At 35.7% G+C, this 22,894-nt stretch overlaps 1 protein-coding gene across 4 annotated transcripts; it reads left to right on the top strand.

The window, feature by feature from the left end:
* The first annotated feature begins 1,645 nt into the window (after positions 1 to 1,645).
* On the top strand, positions 1,646 to 21,468 carry LOC104907339 (putative callose synthase 8). 4 transcript variants are annotated; one of them, XM_010696253.4, is made up of 41 exons: positions 1,646 to 2,105; positions 4,682 to 4,782; positions 5,534 to 5,655; positions 5,771 to 5,852; positions 5,949 to 6,041; positions 6,205 to 6,333; positions 6,473 to 6,565; positions 6,649 to 6,740; positions 6,817 to 6,943; positions 7,617 to 7,760; positions 7,840 to 7,916; positions 8,005 to 8,164; positions 8,783 to 8,908; positions 8,983 to 9,100; positions 9,741 to 10,069; positions 10,602 to 10,654; positions 10,743 to 10,803; positions 10,911 to 10,992; positions 11,090 to 11,139; positions 12,002 to 12,088; positions 12,176 to 12,307; positions 12,394 to 12,488; positions 12,564 to 12,648; positions 12,732 to 12,892; positions 13,000 to 13,123; positions 13,209 to 13,303; positions 13,390 to 13,528; positions 13,891 to 14,042; positions 14,476 to 14,582; positions 14,666 to 14,788; positions 14,895 to 14,963; positions 15,103 to 15,271; positions 15,363 to 15,477; positions 17,255 to 17,374; positions 17,445 to 17,551; positions 18,355 to 18,438; positions 18,675 to 18,787; positions 18,864 to 19,093; positions 19,425 to 20,273; positions 20,781 to 20,966; positions 21,051 to 21,468. In XM_010696253.4, exons 1-41 carry the CDS (start codon positions 1,850 to 1,852, stop codon positions 21,279 to 21,281), a joined length of 5,868 nt encoding a protein of 1,955 aa, XP_010694555.2. In that variant the 5' UTR covers positions 1,646 to 1,849; the 3' UTR covers positions 21,282 to 21,468. The 4 variants fall into 4 exon arrangements, with proteins under 4 accessions (XP_010694555.2, XP_048498859.1, XP_048498860.1 ...); XM_048642903.2 differs by lacking the exon at positions 1,646 to 2,105 and adding an exon at positions 3,165 to 3,278; XM_048642902.2 differs by lacking the exon at positions 4,682 to 4,782 and having other exon boundaries at positions 1,647 to 2,105.
* The last annotated feature ends 1,426 nt before the right edge of the window (positions 21,469 to 22,894 follow it).

Genomic DNA, 22,894 nt, shown 5'->3' with positions numbered 1-22,894 from the left:
ATGAAAGCCTAAAAAACGAAACGAAAATGAAAGCGCAAAAAAACGAAATAAAAACCTACACCCAAAACCAAATCTAAAAACTAAATCCCAAAAAAAAAACACCCAAAACCAAATCCAAAAACTAAGTCCCATAAAAACACAAATGAACCAATTTCTTGTGTACATATCTTCGATTCTTCATTCTTTGTTTTGCTCTTCATTTGTTCTTCATTTTCGATCTTCATTTTCGCTCTTTATTTTCGATCTTCATTTTCGCTCTTCATTTTCGTTCTTCGTTCTTCGTTTTGTGAGGGAGGAGTAGAGATGAGTGAGAATTTGGGCTTAGGGATCCGCAGGGTGTGAGGGAGGAGTAGAGAGGAGGGAGATTAGCATTTGATATTTTTGAGGAAGAGAGAGTAGGCATTTGAGAGAGGGAGTTGGTGGCTGGGACGAAGAGAGGAGAGAGGGAAGAGAATATGGGCCTTAGGGTTTCGTGGGTGTGAAGCTGGGACGAAGAGAGGAGAGAAGGAAGAGGGTGGGAGAGCATAGGGTGGGAGATATAGGGTTTACAAAGAAACTGGGCCACACAATTTTTTTATAGAAAAAATAACGAAAATCTAATCCAGTCTTGTGAACCGGATCAGTTTTAAAAAAACCGCATTAGTTTCTAAAAATCTGATCCAGTCCACAAAGAATCGCATCAGATTGTCCTCCTAGCTTCCCTCCCATTTTTTATGTTGATTTTCGGATGCGTTTTACAAAAATTGAATATGTTACTAAGTGACAGATAAAGTTTTTTCCACTAGGGATAGCAAAATGTATACATATTTAAATGATTTTGTAAATATAGAATAACAATTGAATTTTAATATTTTGGTGGGGTTTAGTCGTCCAAATAAGTTGGTTTGCAAAATTAGATCAAATAAGGCAGATTTGATTTTATCTGGTTAACATGAATTATAGTTGAATTCGGGTTGGTCATAAACAGATCGGGTATTTACTGGGTGTAGTTGGGTTTTGGTTAATATTTGGTTGGGTTATGATTATGTTCGGATTTGAATGCAAGTCTGTGTGGTCAGGTCAGAATATGATCTCGCCAGATGCGAGTTAGGCTTGGATAATCTCAAGTCAAGTTTCAGTCAGATTTGCAAAATGATTCTCACAGTTAGAACCAAATTCAAAATTAGGTTGATCCATCGATCAGGTTTGTTTCTAACACGGCTACCCAACCCCCTACCTACTGTATTTACGATTTTATTGCGTTTTGTAATATGGGTAATATTGTGAAACCCCCAACCCCCAAGGAAGAAACACAAAAAAAACATACAAAGCGAAATGGTAGATTAAAAAAACACAGCAAGCAACTATCATCTTTGCCTTAATTTAACCAAGAGATGAACCTGGCCTTTGAATATTAGCACAAAACTAACATCACTTTTTGGATCCCTTAAAGTGCACCTAGGTGCTAGGATCATCCATCTCTACTTTTCTCACTCTCTCTCCTCTCTTTCCTCAACAGGGTACTTGAGCAAGCAATTAAACAAACCCCGCTAATTTTGACACATTCAAAAAAGTTACTCACCCTCCTCTTTCTTTCCACTTCAGTTCCTTCACCAAACCAAATCACACAGTATGATAAAGAACACAGCTGCTTCAAAAGCAAAAGTACTCGTATAAAAGAGATCACCACTTACACAATAAAGCACCAAAAGTTAAAGATAACCACGTTAAGCAAACCCAAAAAAACTTAAAAGAAAATGGTTAAATTCAATCATCAGCACCTTGCACCTACATATATATATAAAAATGCAATACCCATGTTAATATTTTACTCTGTTTTGCTATTCTATTTTGAAGCTTTCTTACAAGTATGTCGTCGTCGTCGGAGATTGTTGTTGTAGAACCTATACAAGAAATTTACCATGATATTGAAAGTGAGCTTCCAAGTACAAGTAGTGGAAGCAGAAGGAATTTTACAAGATCAATTACATATGAAGTTGATGATCATTATATGCCGGAACCTTTTGAGAGTGAGAAATTACCCGTCACTTTGGCTTCTGGAATTCGACGCTTTCTTCGTGTTGCTAATCAGATTGAAATTCAAGAGCCTCGTGTTGCTTATCTCTGTATGTGGCCTTGCTCTCTTTTAAATTAAATTTTATGTATAGTTTATCCGTTTCAAATTAGTTGCAACATGCGTGAAAATATATGTTTGAAAGAGTGAATTCGAATAGCAGAGAGTTAGGGAGAAACTACTAATTTTTTTTAAGTACAAAGAAGGAAAATGGAATTCGAACTTGTAATTTATTTGTTCTCGTCACTTTAATTTTGCCTATTAGACTAACACATCCTTGGTTGGTACTATGCTATTTGATAATATAGAAAATATCCTTGTCGAAGAAGTTTAATTCATTTCTTAAGCAATATGGTTTTAAGTAGTTAAAAATTGCAGAATTTGATTCACAATTAACCATAGGAAAAATCAACATTAATAATATCAATTTTCACCCCTCTCTCCCAAATGATTCCAACTTTTGGAAGATATTTGCAAAAACTATTCCAAAGAGTGCTTCTTTGTACATAGCATAAAGCCGGAATGGACGCCGAAGGCAATAGAAACAATAGATTGAAATATTTTGAGAAGGATCCTCGAAAGTTAATATTGAATAATTGATTCTAATAATACAACATTTCAACGATTAATTTTTAACAAACCAACCTTTCAAGTATTTCTGAATAATGTAATCTTTATACCCTATTCGCTTATAGTGAGTCAAAATGACTTAAAAACATCTAAAACATAAAATTAAACCTTTACAAAAGAAGTAGGGCATGGAGGCAAGAATGAGAAAAGATGGAGGAGCTAAGAGATGTGACTTACCCAATAAACTGATTATCAACACGTTAAAACTCATTAAAAACAAATAGCTTAAAAGGTTGCATTATTCAAGAATAATTAAAAAGATTTAATTATTAAAAATTAATTGGTAAAAAATTTTATTATTAAAATTACTTATTTCAATATACTTTTAATCGATAAAAGATTGTATTATTAGAATCAAATATTATTATCTACTGTGGACTTGTGATGTCACTACCAAAAATGCCCCAACATGACTTCCATTGATTCGGTTGATTTTGGGATTTAACGAATCAAGTGTGACTTTAATTAATTCTTGTGCTCAAAACATCAGAAATTTTTGTAAAACAAAACCAATTTGCCCTTTCTCTCTCCTCCCTTTTCTTCTTTAAAAGCTAAATCTTACTGTAATTTCTTTTTCTTGTTCATGGCTTCATCTGTAAGTTGCACACAGTGAATTCAATTCGCTTAACCTTTCAACTTCAATAAATCCCTTGCTGATATTTATTTTTGGTTGCTGTAATTTAGGTTTTGAGTTGAAAAAGTAATGGCTCATTTGAGTTGGGATAACAATAACCTCAAAGTAGATGTTTTATTTCAGGAATATAGTTACCATTTACTGCCCCTTCTTTTAAAGAGAAAAAAACTTGGTTATTTCAAAATGATGCAAATTAGAGAAAAAAGGTATTATTTAGTAATAATTCAAAGTTGGGATTATTGAAAGCCGGTGGCGGCCAGTAGTGGAGATTGTTCTATTCCATTTTTCCAATGAAGTAACCAAATTGGGGTAATTTTGAGAAGATAAAAGTGAAAGTTGGAATCATTCATATTAATATTTTAAATATTATAGGATTATCAATTTTTTTTTTTTTTTTTTTTGAGGTATAAGAATATCATATATGCTTATATGTAACTTTTGAGTTTCATAAAGTTTGCATTATACAGAATTTTTGCAAATACATAGGGGTGTTCCATGAAAATTTTCCCAAACGCAGAAGAACAAACATGATAATAGTTTGCAATGAGTTATTCCATATCAATATCCATGGTGATACTTGTGAATCCCAACCATCTATGGTTCTTGACAAAGTTTTATTACTATCCATTACCACGGTCACCGTCGAAGGTGGCAGTGAGTGGTACTACTTGAAATTTGTAACGAAAAATACATGTTTGGGATAGAACATGGAACTATCCTAACAAACCTACACTAGGGGTTTGGTTTAAGATATGTAATGGAAACAAATAAAGGAGGGGAATGGTTATAATTATTGGGTGTTTGGTTCAAGCCATGAAATGGAAATGGAATGGTAATCGTTACCACCAACTAATGAATTTTGTTACTTGAGAGGGTGGGGAAGGTAACAAATCGGGGGAGTTTCATTACCACCAAGTAATAGAATGGATTGGTGAGGGGTTGAACCAAATATGAAGAAAGGGAATAGGTAATTAATTCCGTTTCTTGGAGCCTAAAAATAAGTGAACTAAACGGGCTCTATAATTCGTTACCATAATCGCCAGTTTCTACCGCTTACCAATGCTAGTGTCGTGGTCTTGGACAATTGAGATAGTCTTCTATGGGTGATAATGCTCTTTTGAGCACCAGAAAATGGATTGTGTTATTCATCAGACTTCTGAAAGTAATGGGGTACGTAGCTACAATATAATGTCCGACTTTAGGATCATCTACAAAAGGCATTTGTAATTACGTGCTGAAAATCAATAGGTCTGACTCTTTGGTGATGGATATGATGCTTGGTTCTCCAAGGAGATCCTGCTGTCTGTGTATGATGCTTAAAGAACCCGAAAAGCGTGTTCATGTTTCTCAGTGTTCATGGGCAGGTCGTTTCCATGCTTTTGAGAGGGCACATAATATGGACAAAAGCTCTAAAGGGCGTGGTGTTCGACAGTTCAAAACTTCTCTACTTCAGCGCCTTGAGCAGGTATAGTGAGTTGCTAATATTGCATAGCATGATAGAATTTTAGTAGACCAACTCATCACCTCAGCAGGTCCATATAATGTGGCAACATAGGGTATTTTCTTAGTTGTCTCACATACAAGCTATTTATGTGATCTCTTTTGGATCTATGATTAGTCTTCTGTCTTGCAATTTCCTCTCTTTTTACAACTAAATTGTTTGCAATGAAGTAGCTGATTTTATCTATCAAATATGAGGGAGATGATTATGGCTAATTTCATATAACCTGTGGTGATCTAGTAGGTCGCTAGAAGATCAAATCTTATTAAAACAGGAAAGTTAAATGTTCCCAATTGGCACTTGTATCGAGATGAAATGCGATATATCATTTGGGTAATCATGCTTTTCTTATCGTGGTTCAGAGGCCATTAAGGCCCTGTCCTCATCTTTGTGTTTAGTTAGTGATAGTCTATTTCTTATGTTCTGTCTGCCAGATACATAGTTTATGTCACTGTGCTCGATGTTTTTTCTTGCTTTCTTTGGTGCAATTTTCTTCTGTAAGTCTTAACTGATTGGCATGTCTGTCTACCCTCCTTTAATATTCTCTCTGTGCCACTTCTTTTCAGTGAGGCAACAGCACTGTGTATAGTTTCAAATGCCTTTATTTTGTTCTATGCTGATATTGATGGTAATTGGTAGTTATTTTGTGTGATAATTTATAATATACTAAGTTGTTCTTATATTCATTCTTTTCTTGGCTTGCTTCGACAAATAGGATATGGATGAGAGTATTGCGAGACGGAAGGAAAAGAGTGATATACGTGAACTTAGACGAGTTTATAATGGATATAAAGATTATATAAAGAGACACACTGGAACTGATGACTTCACTAACAGGCAAGTAATTTACAGTTTGCAACTTACTAATGCCAAGCTATTCACTGACAAAGCTGATTATTATTGGGTTGATTTTTTTGATGGATCTGTAGTTCTTGAACCTAATATTTTGCAGAGAGAAGTTGACAAATGCGCAAGCAATTGCTTCGGTTCTGTATGAAGTGTTATATGCAGTTACAAGTGCAACTGGTCATCAGGTTTTATTCTGCCTTTCTGTTTCATTATATTGTAACCATTGTCAGAAATATTTCTGACAGCCTTATTTCCCTTCTTATCTCTGCAAATGTGAACAGCTCCATGGTGATAGAGGCTCAATCTATGTAACATACAATATCTTGCCACTCGGTAGTGATGGTGTTCATCAGCCTATCATGCTACTCCCTGAGGTTTGTTATTGCTAAGAGATTGTCTCAAAAGTTCTACAGAAATGTGTAGAGTCTCCATAATTAGATTTTTCTATTATTAGATGGTTTTGTATGAGTTTTCACTGCGATGCTTCCAGATATGTCAGCTAAAAGTATGCTAAGCTAAACTGAAAATTTGCTGCAGATCAAGGTTGCAGTTGCAGCTGTACGCAATATTCGTGGCTTGCCTTTCATGGATGAATTCAAGAAGCTCAAATCTTCCAAGGGACCTTTTGACATATTTGACTGGCTAGGCTTTATCTTCGGGTTTCAGGTACTTGTAATAATTTCTATCGAATGTTTTGTTCTACAGTAGGTATGAATGTATGACTAGTATAATGACCAAATATTGGTCTCTAATTTCTACTGGAGGATCTCTAAATTGGGCATTCATAATTTTCTACGGCTATCAGACAGGGAATGTTGCCAACCAGAGGGAGCATCTAATTCTACTTCTTGCAAACACCCACATCCGACAGAGTCACAAGCTAACATCAGTGCTGCAGGTACTTCTGGCCTACTTCTCATTTCTGAAAGACAAATTTTTGAGCGTACAACAGAATGAAAGAAATTGTCTCTTTGTATGAAGTTTGCAGATGGTGCATTGGATGGACTGATGAAAAAGTTCTTTAAAAATTACACAAAGTGGTGCAAATTCCTAGTAAAAAAAAGTAACATCCGGTGAGTGAAAACGAGCTTCAACTGTTCTGCTTAACTTTTTTTGGAGAAGATGCTAAAGAAAGTAACTTGTCTGCAGGTTACCCTATGTTAAACAGGAAGCCCAACAATATAAACTGTTGTATATAGCACTTTATCTTCTAATTTGGGGAGAGGCTGCAAACTTGCGATTGATGCCAGAGTGTCTTTGCTATATATATCACCATGTAAGATGAAACTTGAACACTCTTCTTTCCTGAGTTAAAGATCATTCAAACATATCTGAACTTCGGCTTTCTAAGAGTTACAGACCATTATAAGGTTTATACTTCTTCTGTTTCGTTTTAAATGCAACAAATGGGTATTATTTATGAGATATATAATATTCATTTGTTGCATTTAAAACGAAACGGAGGAAGTAGCAGTTAAGGATCTCATATTGATTGGAGGTTAGTTCAGCTATTAGAAGAGTGAAAACAAGGAAAAATAGATAATTTTAACTTTTCCATCCATATCAATGCATCACCGCTTTGGAACACCACCATTTCAGCCATTTGAGCACCACAAGCGTCGTCATTCGAAAACCTTTAAACCTCTCTTGTCCAATCCATCCCAGTTGGCATGAAGGGTGATTACAAGGGAATGCTGTTGCATGAAGGGTGATTGAATTAACGCAGGACGTTGCTTGGTCCCTAACTCTTAATTTCCTGAATGGGTTATCATGTGCATCATGTTGTACTTACATGCAAATTAGACCCATCCCCTCTTTTGTTCAATTTAGTTGATCTAGGTTTGTAAACAGAAGATCAGCTATAAGGTAATGCATGTATTTGTTTAAAACTGATATGGCCTGTCTATAGACGATGTAACTCAATTTTTGAACTTTTGTTTCTTGTTCAGATGGCATATGAGTTGCATAGCATGTTAACTGATGCTGTGAGCTTGATGACATGGGAGAAGGTCATGCCAGTATATGGAGGAGGGAACGACAACGACTCATTTCTTACCAAAGTTGTCAGCCCATTTTACCGGGTTATATCTGAGGTGCTCGGACTTAAATTCTTTTTGAGTTTTTTTATATCTCAATTCCTTATCTTAATCTATTAACATTTATATATTCCAGGAAGCTGAGAAAAGCAAAAATGGAACTGCTGATCATTCTAAATGGAGAAACTATGATGATTTGAACGAGTACTTCTGGTGAGATAGAAGTTCACTTACTCCCAATTACTAATGCATTCTTAACTACCATTGGGCTCGAACAATTTTTGTGATTATATGCATGCAGGTCGCCTGACTGTTTTTCAATAGGTTGGCCAATGCGCGTTGATGACCATGATTTCTTCTTTGTGGAAAAAAAATCTCAACGTGATCAACCAGAGAAGAACATCTTTGTTCGTCTAAAGAAATTAAGAGGAAAGAGGGTGGTGAAGGATGAGGAACATGGGGTAAGTCATATCCTATACACTTGTTACTTCACTCCATTCCTTCTATAAATAGTGCAGTGACTGCTAATGGAGGCAATGCCTGACTAGCTTTGATAGATGAGAAAATGCACCTCTATATTCATACAGGGATTCTTAGAATTTTTTGTGTTGAAGTTACTGGCGTTTGTGTAAGAGCAGGACATGGTTTCTGATATTTCGTGGTTATGTAAGCACTAGCAGCAGTACCCGAGTAGTTAGTTCACATGGAGAGCTGTTCGTTTTATTGTTTTTTAAGTGAATCATATGGCTGTAAGAATAAATTTTGAAATAAAGGAATGCTTCTTGCTGATAATTGTTTAACACCTTCTGAGTCAAAGTGGTGCTTGTTATATTGTATATCACTCCCTCTTATATAGCCTCCATATCTAGGAGACTAAATTTTTAATAGACATGTTGGTACGACGAATTTCTTTTTTGCTTCTGGACTGAAGTGTAGTTCAATATTTCTTGTTTTGCTATTCTCTTCTTGATCTAGTAGTCTAAACAATCTCAAATTAACGGGGTCTTAGAAAATGTATCATGTCCTTTCCCAATATCCATTTGATTCATTGATACTCTCTGCTTTCTTGGCGGTTTCAGGATATGGCAGACAAGGACGGTCAAAAGAATTGGCTAGGGAAAACAAATTTTGTTGAAGTTCGTTCATTTTTGCAGATATATAGAAGTTTTGATAGAATGTGGACGTTTTTAATTTTAGCCCTTCAGGTAGGAAAAAATGAACTGAAGAGTGACATATACTGATGGATTTTCAGTCACTGAACTCTTTGTTTCTTTCTCAGGCACTCATTATTATTGCATGTCATGATGTTAGCTCTCCTCTTCAATTGATTGAGACAACAATACTTGAGGATTTAATAAGCGTCTTCGTCACATCTGCAATGCTCAAAGTTTTCCAAGGTATGGTGTTATCTTTGCATTTGGTCACAATTGTTGTTTAAGACAATTTTATCATACATGATGGCCATTTGCGAACTCATTATTCGTTTGTGGTCTTATATGTTTCAAATGTGCATTTGGTTTTTGAGACTGTGATGAACGAAGATTGTAAGTGAATGAACCGATACCTTATATGTAGGCATTAGAATAGATATGGAAATTGGTGTGAAGCTCAATAAAGTTGTGGAAAGGAGTGATGAAAAGTTACTCCTGGGATGGGTTCTTGTTATCGAAATGTAAAATCTGATTCAATGATAATAACATCTTCTTTGAAGGGTTTATTTCCAAGCCTTTGGTTGAGTAAGATCACAATGTTCAACCGAGAGATATAATTACCGGAGAATCTACCTTGTAAGTTGTAGCATTTCTAAAGTTATATCTTTAGCTAAAACTATTATCGAAAGGAAACTCTGTTGTCAGAAAATGCGTTTTTCTCTACCATATCCAATAGGAAACTAGAGTGCAATAGCTCAAATTTGGGGTGGCAGATAAGTATTCTATGGTCTTAATTGACATACTAGCATTATTACATTGAATTTGTGCTGATTTATGCTCTGTTAAAATATATATCGTATATCTGAACTATCTACATATGCTGCAGCTATTCTTGAAATTGCATTTACATGGAAAGCTAGGAAGACAATGGATTCCAAACATGTCTGGAAATATGTTTTGAGGCTAATTATTGCATTAGTTTGGGCAATTATTCTTCCTGTGTACTATGTGCACACAAGAAGAAAATACACTTGTTACTCCATCCGACCGGGGAGCTTACTTGGAGATTGGTGTTATTCATCATACATGGTGGCTGTTGCTATTTACCTCATGAGTGATGCAGTCGACGTAATATTTTTCTTTGTCCCTGCAATTGGTAGATACATCGAAACTTCAAATAACAGAATTTGCACCTATCTCTCTTGGTGGACACAGGTAATATGGCTTCAAACAGATGGCATGATGATATCTCTCACGCATTATGTCATAGATGAACTAGCATGAGAGAGTAGAATCAAGCTTTTGAAAGATTCTATATAGAAAGTGTTATTGTGGTCTGCGTGCCTGATGTCTTGTACTTACTATCAAGCTGACTTCATTTTAGAATCAAGCTTATCGAAGATTCTATCAAGCTTTGTTGTTATTGTTGTTATTGTTGTTGTTGTTGTTGTTGTTGTTGTTGTTGTTGTTGTTGTTGTATGAAAAGTCATCCACAATCCTATAGCTGCTTGGCAGCAACCTTTTGTAATCAGCCCCTTCATACAATATATTTGTGATTCTGATGATTTGTCGTGCGGATTTTGATGCTTATTGCAATATGCTAATAGATTTCTTGATATATCTACATATATATAGGAATATAAATAGTTTTGCATGCTCAAATAATGCATGCTTATCGCCAGTTTCCTTATTTCAGATATTATATTAGTTTGTCATCGAGCTCTGACAATTTCTTTATGTGACATAGCCTAGATTGTTTGTTGGACGTGGAATGCAAGAAGATCAAATATCCTCATTCAAGTAATTATTTTGGTTACTTCTTTTTGTTTTCTTCTTCTTCCTTCATAATGTCAAAAATTGAGGGATGCCTCTCATTTTACTTGCTTAGGTATATGCTATTCTGGGTGCTGCTACTGCTGAGTAAACTGTCTTTTAGTTATTATTTTGAGGTCAGTAAATGCCCAAACGTATCTACATTTTTGTACTAATCACAGTCCCCACAAGTCAAATTACGATTTAAATATCAATTTATTCTTGTTGCCAATTCCATGTGCAGATAAAACCACTAATAGAACCGACAAGGCAAATGACGAGAATTGGTCTGCATAGTCATGGATTCCATGAGCTATTTCCTCATGGTAACCTTTATCCTTTTATCTCCTGATAGTTGACTAGACCTTCTCGTTTTGAGTTAGGTTGCTTAGAACCTAATTACATGATTGTGTACTGGTTCAGTCAAAAGCAATGCTGGTGTACTTGTTGCTGTTTGGGCTCCTATTCTGCTGGTAAGTTTAGTAGAAGTTAGGGAACAAGTACATTAACTGATTGTCAATCTAATAATAGATGTTATGCATTAAACAAATACTATTTCATTCCAGAATAATGTTTCTGCTTCTTTGATATGTAATGCTACTAATTATGGTATAAAGACTAATTTACAGCATAAGAATAACTTTTTAATGTTATTCAACCTTTCTAAACTAATCAAGTTAAATTATTTCTATCTAAATTGCATATCATTTAGTTAGACAGTAATCTTAATCTGGATAGCAAGGAAAGTGATTACTGATGATATGGACATACCCTTCATCTCTTCCCCTTCTGTCGTAGAAGAAAAGTCTAAGTAGTAACATTGTGTAATTTGATCTCGTGATGTTGTCGTGGAAGAATGAAAACAAACTTTCACTTGGATAATCATTTGTCATGCTGTAACATACAATGACATACAAAAGTATTTAATCGAGGAAGTCCTGAATGCATTTACTCGGGTTATTGGTTGTGTCAAGGGAAAACTTGAAGCTTTCCTCATTTGTCCTTGTTTCCATGAGGATAATTGATTACTGACTTAAGGATCTTTGTGGAAGAATATAAGAGACATGTCTTCCTAAGGGCATGACAATTCATTGCTTTTCACATTGGAGAATTTCCTAATTTCCTACGAAAATTTGACAATTTGAAGATGATTGTGCCTTTCCCATCTCTGGAATAATGTTTGTTCAGCAAACATGGTCAGACCTTTGGATCCCCAAAAGCATTAGTTGCATGAATTTTCTTCTTGTTTTGGATAGTTTCATCTATTGAACTAGGTCTATGAAATCAGTTTGAGACTAAGTGACTTTTGACATATTCTCATCCTTTTCCTTTAAGGTATATTTTATGGACACACAGATCTGGTATTCCGTTTTCTGTGCAATTTTTGGCGGCATTTATGGAATTCTGCATCATCTTGGTGAAGTAAGTCTGTTCTTCAGTTTACAGGCTCCTGCTCTCCTATTCTAGCTGAAAATACTAGCTTATCTTAACATTGTTTACATTGTACAGATACGGACTCTAGGAATGTTACGAAGTAGATTTCAGTTGCTTCCTTCTGCATTTAGTGCTCACCTGATTCCACCAATACTAAGAAACGGTAGAGACAGAAGAAACAAAGGGTTCTTTAGTAAACTAAAAAAGGTACACTATTGTAAGTTCGAGACCCAGAGTCAATTAATGGACAATTTAAGGATGCCTCATTTTATTTGTAATGGATGCTGTCATAGGAGTCTGGACACAAAAAGAGTGATGTTGCGAAGTTTGTGATAATGTGGAACCAAATGATCCTCAGTTTCAGACAGGAAGACTTAATAAACAACAGGTAGGAATATTTAACATATAGCTCTCATGAGCTTCTTTCAGAAGAGTTCTTATGTGATTTTCTTTGTTGTGACAGAGAGAGGGATTTGATGATCATGCCATTGTCATCAGAAATTTTATCTGGCCATGTTCGCTGGCCTGTCTTCCTTTTGACAAATGAAGTAAGATTTGTCGATCAACCTTTATTTGGAATCTCTTCTATGATGTTTTTATAAGTCTCATCATGTCCTATTGCAATTGTCAGTTCTCAATAGCATTGAGCATTGCTAAGGATTTTGCTGGGAAAGATGAAGATCTCATCGGTAAGATAAGAACAGGTAGCCTTATGTACTGTGCAGTGAAAGAGTGCTACGATTCACTGAAGTACATTCTTGAAATTGTTGTTGTTGGAGAGCTGGAGAAGAGGTATAGAACAGCTTCATCAAACTTATTTTTCTTCATGAATATAAATTTTCTTTGTTTCTTTTCTGAGTTGTGGTTTCTCTTTCTTATGGAGATCTCCAACTATTCAGACTTGTGTCAGGTATAATAGCTGAAATTGAAGAAAGCATCCAAAGATCAACTCTGCTTGAGGACATTAAAATGAGTGAGCTACCAGCTCTACATGCCAAATGTATAGAGTTGGTTGAGCTACTGGTAATTTTTGCACATTAGTAATTTAGTTTTTGGTGTTTTTTATTCTTTGTATATTAGTCTTGTGGTAAATGGTTATCATGCTCAGGTTGAAGGGAAAGAAGATCAATATGCCGAGGTAGTAAAAGTATTGCAAGATATGTTTGAAGTTGTAACAAACGATATGATGAGAAATGGTTCCAGGTTTGTTTTGTTGTTTCTTGTTAAATAATTTTTCATTAGTTACTAACTGATCTTATAGCTCAAAGGTCAATATAAATTGTGTGCAGAACATTAGATATGCTATTATCTTCCCAGCAAAATTTTGAAGATTCAGCATACTTCATCAGGATGATTCAACCAGAATTATTTGCATCAGAGGATTCTATTCAATTTCCACTGGCTAAAGACGGGACACTTCAGGACAAAGTAATTCATATTCACTTCCGTTGCCTCTTTTTAGTCTTTTACTTACTGCAGTTACCTTCATAGATTTGCTTGTCCATCAATTTCCTATAGATATTATTAAGTGTGCATGACTTTCCTGTCACCAAAACAGTAAAATAGTAAACTGTTCACAAACTTAACAGATTCATGGCAGGAAAAGGTACTGAAAATTGTTGGTCCAATTGACATCATTTAATAATATAGATTAAGAATTAACTCTATAAATTTTATCACGTGTCTATACAATTAACATACTCAGATACATTAATATAAGAGTGCGAAACTACACAAGAAGACACAGATATTTTGTTGAAAGACCTTATTTGAAAGGTGAAATGTAACAGATAGAACGTTTCCTCTTGCTGCTGACCGTAAAAGACAAAGCTATGGATGTTCCTGCAAACTTGGATGCTCGGAGGCGCATCTCTTTCTTTGCCACTTCTCTCTTTATGAATATGCCTGCTGCTCCTAAAGTGCGAAATATGCTGTCATTCAGGTCAGAGATTTGCACTTCTGTTTGCTTCAGTTGTATCATATTGGTATTGTTTATCAGTTTTGATCGTGAGCATGTCATAACAACTTAGCAATTTCTTGACTTGCTAAATTTTCCATAATATATTTGTTTGATGAGCATCCTAGTGCCTGTTCACTATAGTCCTTACTCCTTATTCCTTAGTTTCGTTCCTTAAATTGTTCAGAAATATTAATATATATACAAAAGAAACAAGAAATTCTTAGTAAGCCAAGCCTATTCCATTGCAGATTCTGGTCTCTTTACATCAAGTGATGAAAGTAATTATCTCCATAATAAAAAAATGGAAAAAGGAAGTAGAAATATGGCTATGTTTTTTCCTCACACCATGGTGTGACTTTGGAAATTTTCTGTGACTGTCATGACGCAGATGTAGCACCTTTTCTTTTTGTTGCAGTGTGTTAACCCCACACTACATGGAAGAAGTCAAGTTTTCTATGGAGGAACTCTTATCAAGCCAGGAACAAGTATCGATCATATTTTATATGAAAAAGATATATCCAGGTTCTTTGATATTATCATTCTGCTTTCTTCACAACATGTGTGTATTTTAATGGGTTGGCTGATGACATTCCTATAACTTTTAGATCAGTGGAAAAATTTCTTAGAACGTGTCGGCTGTGAGGATTTAGATGCCTTAAAGTCTGCAAACAAGGAACATGAGCTTAGAGATTGGGCTTCATTTCGGGGTCAAACTTTGAGTAGAACAGGTAGTGAAAGCAAAATGGTATTAAGCAATGAAATTTGGCTCCATTATTAGCTTTAGATATGTGTTAATTTTCTGTTTGACGTCTGTTTTCTCTTTGACGCTGACAGTCAGAGGAATGATGTACTACAAAAGGGCCCTAAAATTGCAAGCGTTTCTTGACATGGCAGAGGATAAAGGTTTGTAATTTTCACTGGACTCTTCTGATATCTAAGATTAAACTCAAAGATCTGCTAGCAAACCGTATAATATATGAAGTGTTTGTGAGGCTTCAGTGCTGTCTGAATCTTTTAACTAATGGCTTGGTTGGTCATGCAGATATTCTTCAAGGTTATGATGCCTTTGAGAGAGGGAACGGGACGCTATCTGCTCAGCTGGATGCATTCGTAGACATGAAATTTACATATGTCGTTACATGGCAAATGTATGGTACTTGCAAATCTGCTGGAGATCCGCGTGCACAGGACATGCTTGATTTAATGATTAGGTAATTCTTCAATGTGAATAATATTATTACTTCCAAGCATTTGAAATTTACTAATATATAATTATGTCAACTACTGGATCTATGATGGAAGGTACCCAGCTTTACGTGTTGCTTATGTAGAGGAGAAAGAAGAAACCGTTGCAAATGAGCTTCAAAAGATTTATACGTCTGTGTTAGTTAGAGGAGGAGCCAATGGTCATGACCAGGTAATGGACACTGGACATTATTAGAATTTTGAGGGATTGCGGTAGAAATGTTTTAAATACTTTCAGCAAAGTGATATTGGATGAACATTTAGATCAAGACTTGCCTTACAGGACTTAAAAATAGAAAAATACAACAAAGTTATGATCTAAAGTCTCTATGACCTTGTAGAGCTCCTACGAGAGTGAGAAAGACCATGTATAACTGCCCTATATAAAGCAACAAACTTTCTTCATATGTTCCAAGCTTTTCAATATGTTTATTTTTACATCCAAGCCAGGCTAGATGTCATATGTACACAAGAATATCAAGTAAACTATTTATGAAGATATTCTAAGTGTCGTGTATAAATTACTGTGATCTTCTGGATCATTAAACTTCAGTTTTATTTCAGGTTTGTCTTACTAAGCTGAAATTTATCAATTCTTGAACTTCTTTTCAGTCTATATTTCTCAGTCTTGGCATCAATTTTCGAACATTTCCTCTTATCAAACACTACCAAAACATCCGAGCTTGTAGAGTGGAATTCAATGTATCAACTGTTTGCTTCTTAGATAATACTTCCTCAGATGATTTCTTTACTTAGTCTATAAAGAATTGCCTTGTTACCTTTGATGAAAATTTTAACCCACTCAACCCATGTCAGGTGGCCCCTTGCCTCTCGTTTACTCTCTTTATATCCAATATCATCCCCCCGCCCCCAATTAACACTCTTTTCTCAGTATCAATCATATTTTTGTTCTTAGTTTTACACAATCTAGCAATAACTGTTACACTTCCCTATTATTTATTCTTTAATATACCTGCCCAAGCCTAATAAGGAAATTACTTGAGGATGGAGGAAGTAATGTCTTTTACTCTTTTGATCTTCCTTTAATCTAATTTCTTCTATACATTTTAATTCCCTTTCACGATAATTCCTAGGCGTTTGAAGTAATGATTTAGTTTCGTAGAGAATAGTTGCTTGTCACTTTTTTCTGTTGCCTGCTCATTATTGTATTTTTATTCTAGTGATCATTTGAGATGGGCCCCAACGTACCTTTATTGTGCTTTGAACTTCTAGTTGATGGCTCCTCTTAGCAACTTGTGTCAATGGCTCTTCTGCATATAGCGTCTCCATCTCGATTTCCATAAAATCTCCACTTTCTTTGTTGTGTGTGTGTGTGTGTGTGTGAACTTTGGTGCACAATGTTGCCTCTCTTTCGTTGGCTTCTGGTGTTCCTTGACCCATCATTTGTTTTGCAACTGGTTGAACTTTAAGGGCTGAACAGAAAGTATTTTTGAATTTGTTAAGAAAATTTGGAGAGGAGGTCATTAGTAGGCTGTTCTCCTGAGCAAGAATTGCTAATGATATCTTCTCTGAGCTCATTTGATTTACAATTGAGAAGCTCTTGCTCTAGGCAATTGGAGGGTATATATATTTCAGAAGTCAAAGAATAGTGGATCTTTCACTTTATTAGAAAAGCACATGAAGAGTATGCATACTGCTAACAGTATACCAAGATATGTCAGGATTCATCATAAAGATTGATGTTCACCTACTCTTTGATGTTTGAACTCCAAAGTGAGCCTTAATTCTCATAGTAAGCCTAAAGGTCTCAAGTCTCAACTGATGAATTTTTTTTTTTTTTTCATTTCTATATTTAAGATTTAGCATTAGTTTTACAAAAAAACTGAAGTTAAGGGCCCTGATGCATCCTCCAATCACGAACAAAATGTAATTTTTTATATCCTTCTGATAATAACATTACATTCATGCTGGTGGATTTGATTTTGCAGGAAGTATATCGTGTTAAGCTTCCAGGTCCGCCTAATATTGGTGAAGGAAAGCCTGAAAATCAAAATCATGCAATAATTTTTACACGCGGTGAAGCACTCCAGACAATAGATATGAATCAAGTATGTGAACATTTAGTAAAAATTTCACCAGAAAAAAAAATTGTCTTTCTCACATTGTATGCACTCTCAGGATAACTATTTTGAAGAAGCTTACAAAATGAGAAACATCCTTCAAGAATTTTTGGAAGACCGAGCTCCCACTATAGTTGGTTTGAGAGAACATGTATTTACTGGGAGGTCAGTTCTTATGAACTCAATGGTGTGCATGCTAATGACTATGATGCTCAAACTAGTATAAAAGTATTAGACGTATGCGTCCAAGATTTCGACAAGTAAAATTAAATTTGAAGATAACAAGTATTCAAAGTTGTGACAAGAAGATATGGACAAGGATCCTTCCTTTTTGATACATGCATCTGTAAGTTAAAAGCATCAATTGTCTCGTTATGGCAAAAATTGAAATGTCTAAGTGTCCACAGTCCACATCCTTTTGGAGTGTCATGCATGTACACAACATGGATACTTGAAGCTGAATGAAGAGTCTGAGTATGGTAGCTATTGGCTCCCATCATTCTAAACTTCATATTCTGATTGTCATGCTGATTTTTAAATGGGTTTCCTATCCTATCCTTTCCGTTCCTTTCTTGCTTTCTTTCTTTCTACCTTTCTTTCTTTCATTCTTTCTAATTTCTGTCTTTCTTTCTTAAAATTTAAGAATATAATCTAGTACATGACATGTAACTTTACCTGTGGTTACCTATCTTTCTTCTCTTTCCTACCTTTTTGAGTTTAGTGCCCCTTGATATTACAGTCCATTGAATGTGTGACAATTTGATATTCGCTGAAAAAAGTTAAAACAAAAAAACTTTCTCTTAGACTAATTTGCTTGCTTGGTGTTAGGTGTGACCACTCACCATACCAGGCTGGTGTGGCTTGTATGACGCATTGATGCTTGCAAGAAGTTATTACTTTTGTTATTATAATGAATCATGTACGATTCAAGAATATTTTTGAACTTGTGCTATTACCTTTGACTGCAGTGTCTCTTCCCTGGCATGGTTCATGTCCTACCAAGAGACAAGCTTCGTGACCATTGGCCAGAGAATTTTGGCTAATCCCCTCAGGTAATCTATGGGTTATTACAACATATTGTGCATCAAAGAGACGGTAGGATAGAATGCACCACGGATGAATTCTTTTTCTGTGCGCACAAGTGCATGCGTGATATGCTTATTTGCTACTTGCTAGTATGAATATGCTTTGTACATTCCGTAACTATATCTTCAATGTAATGTATGCATTAACTTGGTAAGCAATCCTGAATAACTATTCTCATAACTTTTCACAATTCTATATACAGGGTACGATTTCATTATGGTCATCCAGATATATTTGATAGGATATTTCACATAACACGAGGTGGTATCAGCAAAGCGTCAAGAACCATTAACCTGAGCGAGGATGTCTTTGCTGGTAAAAACTGCATACATCCTTTTAATTGTTAGCATATTTTCCATCATCTGTATAGTGAGACACCATTTATGTGCAGGATTCAACTCTGTACTACGGCGTGGATATGTTACATATCAAGAATACATCCAAGTAGGAAAAGGTCGTGATGTAGGATTGATTCAGATATCAAAATTTGAAGCCAAAGTAGCCAATGGGAACAGCGAACAGACTCTCACCCGTGACCTTTATCGTCTTGGGCAGCGATTTGACTTCTTCCGGATGTTATCGTGTTATTACACAACCATTGGCTTCTATTTTAGCAATCTGGTATGTCTTATTCAAGTGGCATTTTGTTCCCTCCCTATATCTCTTTTTATCTTGTTAGTCTCCATGGGATTTTGACTAATAGGCTCGATAATTAGCATCACTTATCCTATATGGCAATTTGGACACTTCATGCTTGTTTTGCTTACTTTAAGTTCCTTCTTGTGCTAATATTGTACAATCTATGCTGCTTGTGACTCATTGATTGGTATCCATCAAATGCATATTTTGTTTTTTATATCTGCTTTTTTCCTTCTGCAAATAAGTCATTTCAATTTTATTGATGTGGAAATGGGAAATGAAGTTTGCCAATTTTACTGCTGAAACCTTGCAGATATCAGTGATTTCCATATATGTGTTCCTCTATGGGCAGCTGTACCTTGTTCTTAGTGGGCTGCAGAAAGCACTCATAGTTGAAGCTAGAATCCATAACGTACAATCCTTAGAAACTGCTCTGGCTTCCCAGTCATTTATACAACTAGGACTCTTGACAGGTCTACCTATGGTTATGGAGATTGCACTGGAGAGGGGTTTCTATACAGCCCTTAAAGATTTTGTACTTATACAGCTGCAGCTTGCTTCAGTGTTCTTCACCTTCTCTTTCGGAGCAAAATCTCACTATTATGGTCGAACAATTCTTCATGGTGGTGCCAAATATATACCTACAGGTCGCAAGGTTGTGATTTTTCATGCCAGCTTCACAGAGAACTACAGACTGTATTCTAGAAGCCACTTTGTGAAAGGATTTGAGCTGCTGCTTCTGTTGGTTGTTTATGATCTGTATCGGAAGTCCTATCAGAGCAGTATGGCATATGTCCTGATCACGTATGCTATTTGGTTTTTGTCACTAACATGGCTGTTTGCTCCATTTCTGTTTAATCCTTCTGGATTTGACTGGCCATTAGTTGTTGATGACTGGGAAGATTGGAACAAGTGGATAAGGCAGCAGGGTGGTATAGGAATCCCACCTGATAAGAGCTGGCAGTCATGGTGGGATGATGAGCAGGAGCATCTACGCCGCTCCAGATGGAGTTCTAGGCTCATTGAAATAATTCTCTCACTGAGGTTTTTCATATATCAATATGGCCTTGTCTACCAGCTAGACATTTCCAAAAACAGTAGCAATTTTACTGTCTACGTCTTCTCATGGGTTGTCATAGCTGTGATTTTTCTCTTGGTTAAGGTAATTCTATATATTTTTGAATTTTGATCACTTTGCATAATTTGTTAGCGACTGTTAAACCATTTTGACCTTACTATGGAGATTAAAAACTGTAATGATTTCCTATACGAAGATAAGGATGAATCTGATTCTTATAGTGATAGTGATAGTGATTTTGGACATCCGAAAATATTTATGAGTTATGCCTGTTAGTTCATACTCAATACAATTATATGAAACAAGATCAGAGATCAAGCATTTCTAATCGTCATGTAAAGCGTCTATCTGTAACACACAAAAACTCTAAAGTCATCAATTGTAGCATCCATTGTTTTGTCAGGTGTTATAATTTCCTGAATTTGTCGGATTGGGAATGCTAATTTGTTAGAAATGTAGTCATATGATTGTATAGTATCCAACTGTGAATAAAGAATTTTGTATGTCTTCCCATCTGACCATACTTCACATCTTAACTAAATCTAACTCAAGTTGATTCGGATATATTCTCATTAAGATGATGTTTTGCAGATAGTGAATATGGGAAGACAGTGGCTTAGTGCCAATCATCAGTTTCTGTTCAGGCTATTCAAAGCATGTCTCTTCTTGTCTGTTATATCAACCATTATCACACTTTCACTCGTTTGTGATCTTTCTATCATGGATTTGCTTGTATGCTGCCTGGCGTTTCTGCCAACTGGATGGGGTTTAATATTGGTAAGCTAGTTAAGATTTGTTAAGGTTATTGACTTTTAATTAAGAGAAGAACACAATTATATAGATGATATTTTGCTTTTCCAGATTGCACAAACTCTCAGGCCCCTGATAGAGAACACAGGAATATGGGACTTCGTGCAGGTTTTTGCTCAATCTTATGATTATGCTATGGGTGTTGTCCTTTTTGCTCCAATCGCCTCCTTCTCTTGGCTCCCAATTATATCAGCCTTCCAAACACGTTTTCTTTTTAATGAAGCCTTCAGCAGAAGATTACAGATACAACCTATACTTCAAGGGAAGAAGAAGCGCAATTAAGTTGATCATTCTAGTCTATGTATAGTCAAATCTAATCATAAAAATCTCATATAGTTGTGCGTGACATAGGAATATTTTTGTAAAGGAAGAAAAAAAACATAGAAATAGATTGTGTAACACTAACATGTAAACATGTAGCTAGAGAACATTGATTAATTTACAGATTTCTATTACTCTGGCTTTTAAACTAATTGTAAAAAGCTGGCCTTATCATTATAGATTGCTAATTACATCAAGAATGTAACTAAGAGTCCAAAAGTTTCTTCATCTCACTTGCGACATCAATAATACTTGGTATGTCATCCTCACCTATGCATCTCAAAGTAAGCTAGTATACATCCTGCAATTGCTTTTGCTTTCCGTATTCTTCTATTTCTCTTGAGATTGCAGGATCTACTATCATACTGATGTCGATGTTTTCGCCATGATTTCTTATTATGTCAAGAAGTTCACGATGGTACCCTGTATGATGTTTACACCGGCCAACTAAAAGCTCAAAAACTAGCATACGAAAAGAAAACACATCAGTTTTTTCAGTTAACCTGCCTGATGTTATATACTCAGGTGGACATTGAAAGCCCCCTGCAATGCCAATTATAGCATCAATCAGATGAACTTCACCTTCAAGGATCAACACTGAGAAAAAAAAACCTTGTAAGCTTAGCATGATACTCCATGTCCAAAAATACATCTCCAGAGTTCAAATTTCTAAATATCACCTTCCTACTAAAACCATTTTGGAGGTAAGCAAGGGCATAAGAAATATCCGAGCCCATTTTTAACCTGACTTCCCACGGCAATGATCCTTCTTGCCTGTAAATACGATCTTGATGGAATATCATTTTGTATGAATTCAAACAATGAAAATAGGGAGAAAAGATAGAGAGAAGTATCTGTGTTTTTATTATCTTGAATGAATGAAACGCTTTACACAGATTAGTATTTATATACAAGAGAGAAGAAGATACAAATGTGTAACTAATCTTCTATTAAGCTGAATCAGTTAGGAAGCTTCTAAGAGTAGCTAACTAACTAACTAACTGCCTAACTAACTGCATAACTAACAGATTAGTTAGTTGTTGAGCTGCTGTCTTGATTAGCTTGGTATACACCAACACCCCCCCCCCCCCCAACCTTGGGAGGGAGAAACCATGCCAAGTTTGGAAGATAAATTAGAGTGTTGAACACTAGGGAGAATTTTGGTGAAGATATCAGCAAGCTGGTGAGTAGTTGGCAGATAACTGAGTTGTAAGAGACCTTCAAGTACCTTATCTCTAGTGAAAAGTCCACTTCTATATGTTTGGTGCGTTCATGAAAGATAGGATTTTTAGCTAGGTGGATAGCAGACTGATTATCAGAATGTAAAACAACAGGCTGCAAATCACAGACACCAAACTCTTCTAGCAAACGAACAACTAATCCAAGTGACTTCACTAGCTACATGTGCCATAGCTCTATATTCTGCTTCAGAAGAGCTTTTAGAAATGGTACTCTGCTTCTTGAACTTCCAATTAATAGGAGAGTTACCAAGAAGTAAAACATAGCCTGTAACTGACCTTCTGGTTGTGGGACAAGCTGCCCAATCAGAGTCACTATAAGCCTGGAGTGACAGT

Source organism: Beta vulgaris, chromosome 4, assembly GCF_026745355.1.
Source record: "Beta vulgaris subsp. vulgaris cultivar EL10 chromosome 4, EL10.2, whole genome shotgun sequence".
Taxonomy (NCBI): domain Eukaryota; kingdom Viridiplantae; phylum Streptophyta; class Magnoliopsida; order Caryophyllales; family Amaranthaceae; genus Beta; species Beta vulgaris.
Note: the sequence above shows the minus strand (reverse complement) of the source record. Positions and strands in the feature narration are given on the sequence as shown.

Bases quoted from the DNA above. Each gene is read 5' to 3' on its own strand.
- LOC104907339 (XM_010696253.4), top strand. From the start codon at position 1,850: ATGTCGTCGTCGTCGGAGATTGTTGTTGTAGAACCTATACAAGAAATT. The intron at 6,566-6,648 runs GTACTTCTGGCC...CTTTGTATGAAG, and splicing joins AGCTAACATCAGTGCTGCAG to TTTGCAGATGGTGCATTGGA. The intron at 7,917-8,004 runs GTGAGATAGAAG...ATATGCATGCAG, and splicing joins GATTTGAACGAGTACTTCTG to GTCGCCTGACTGTTTTTCAA.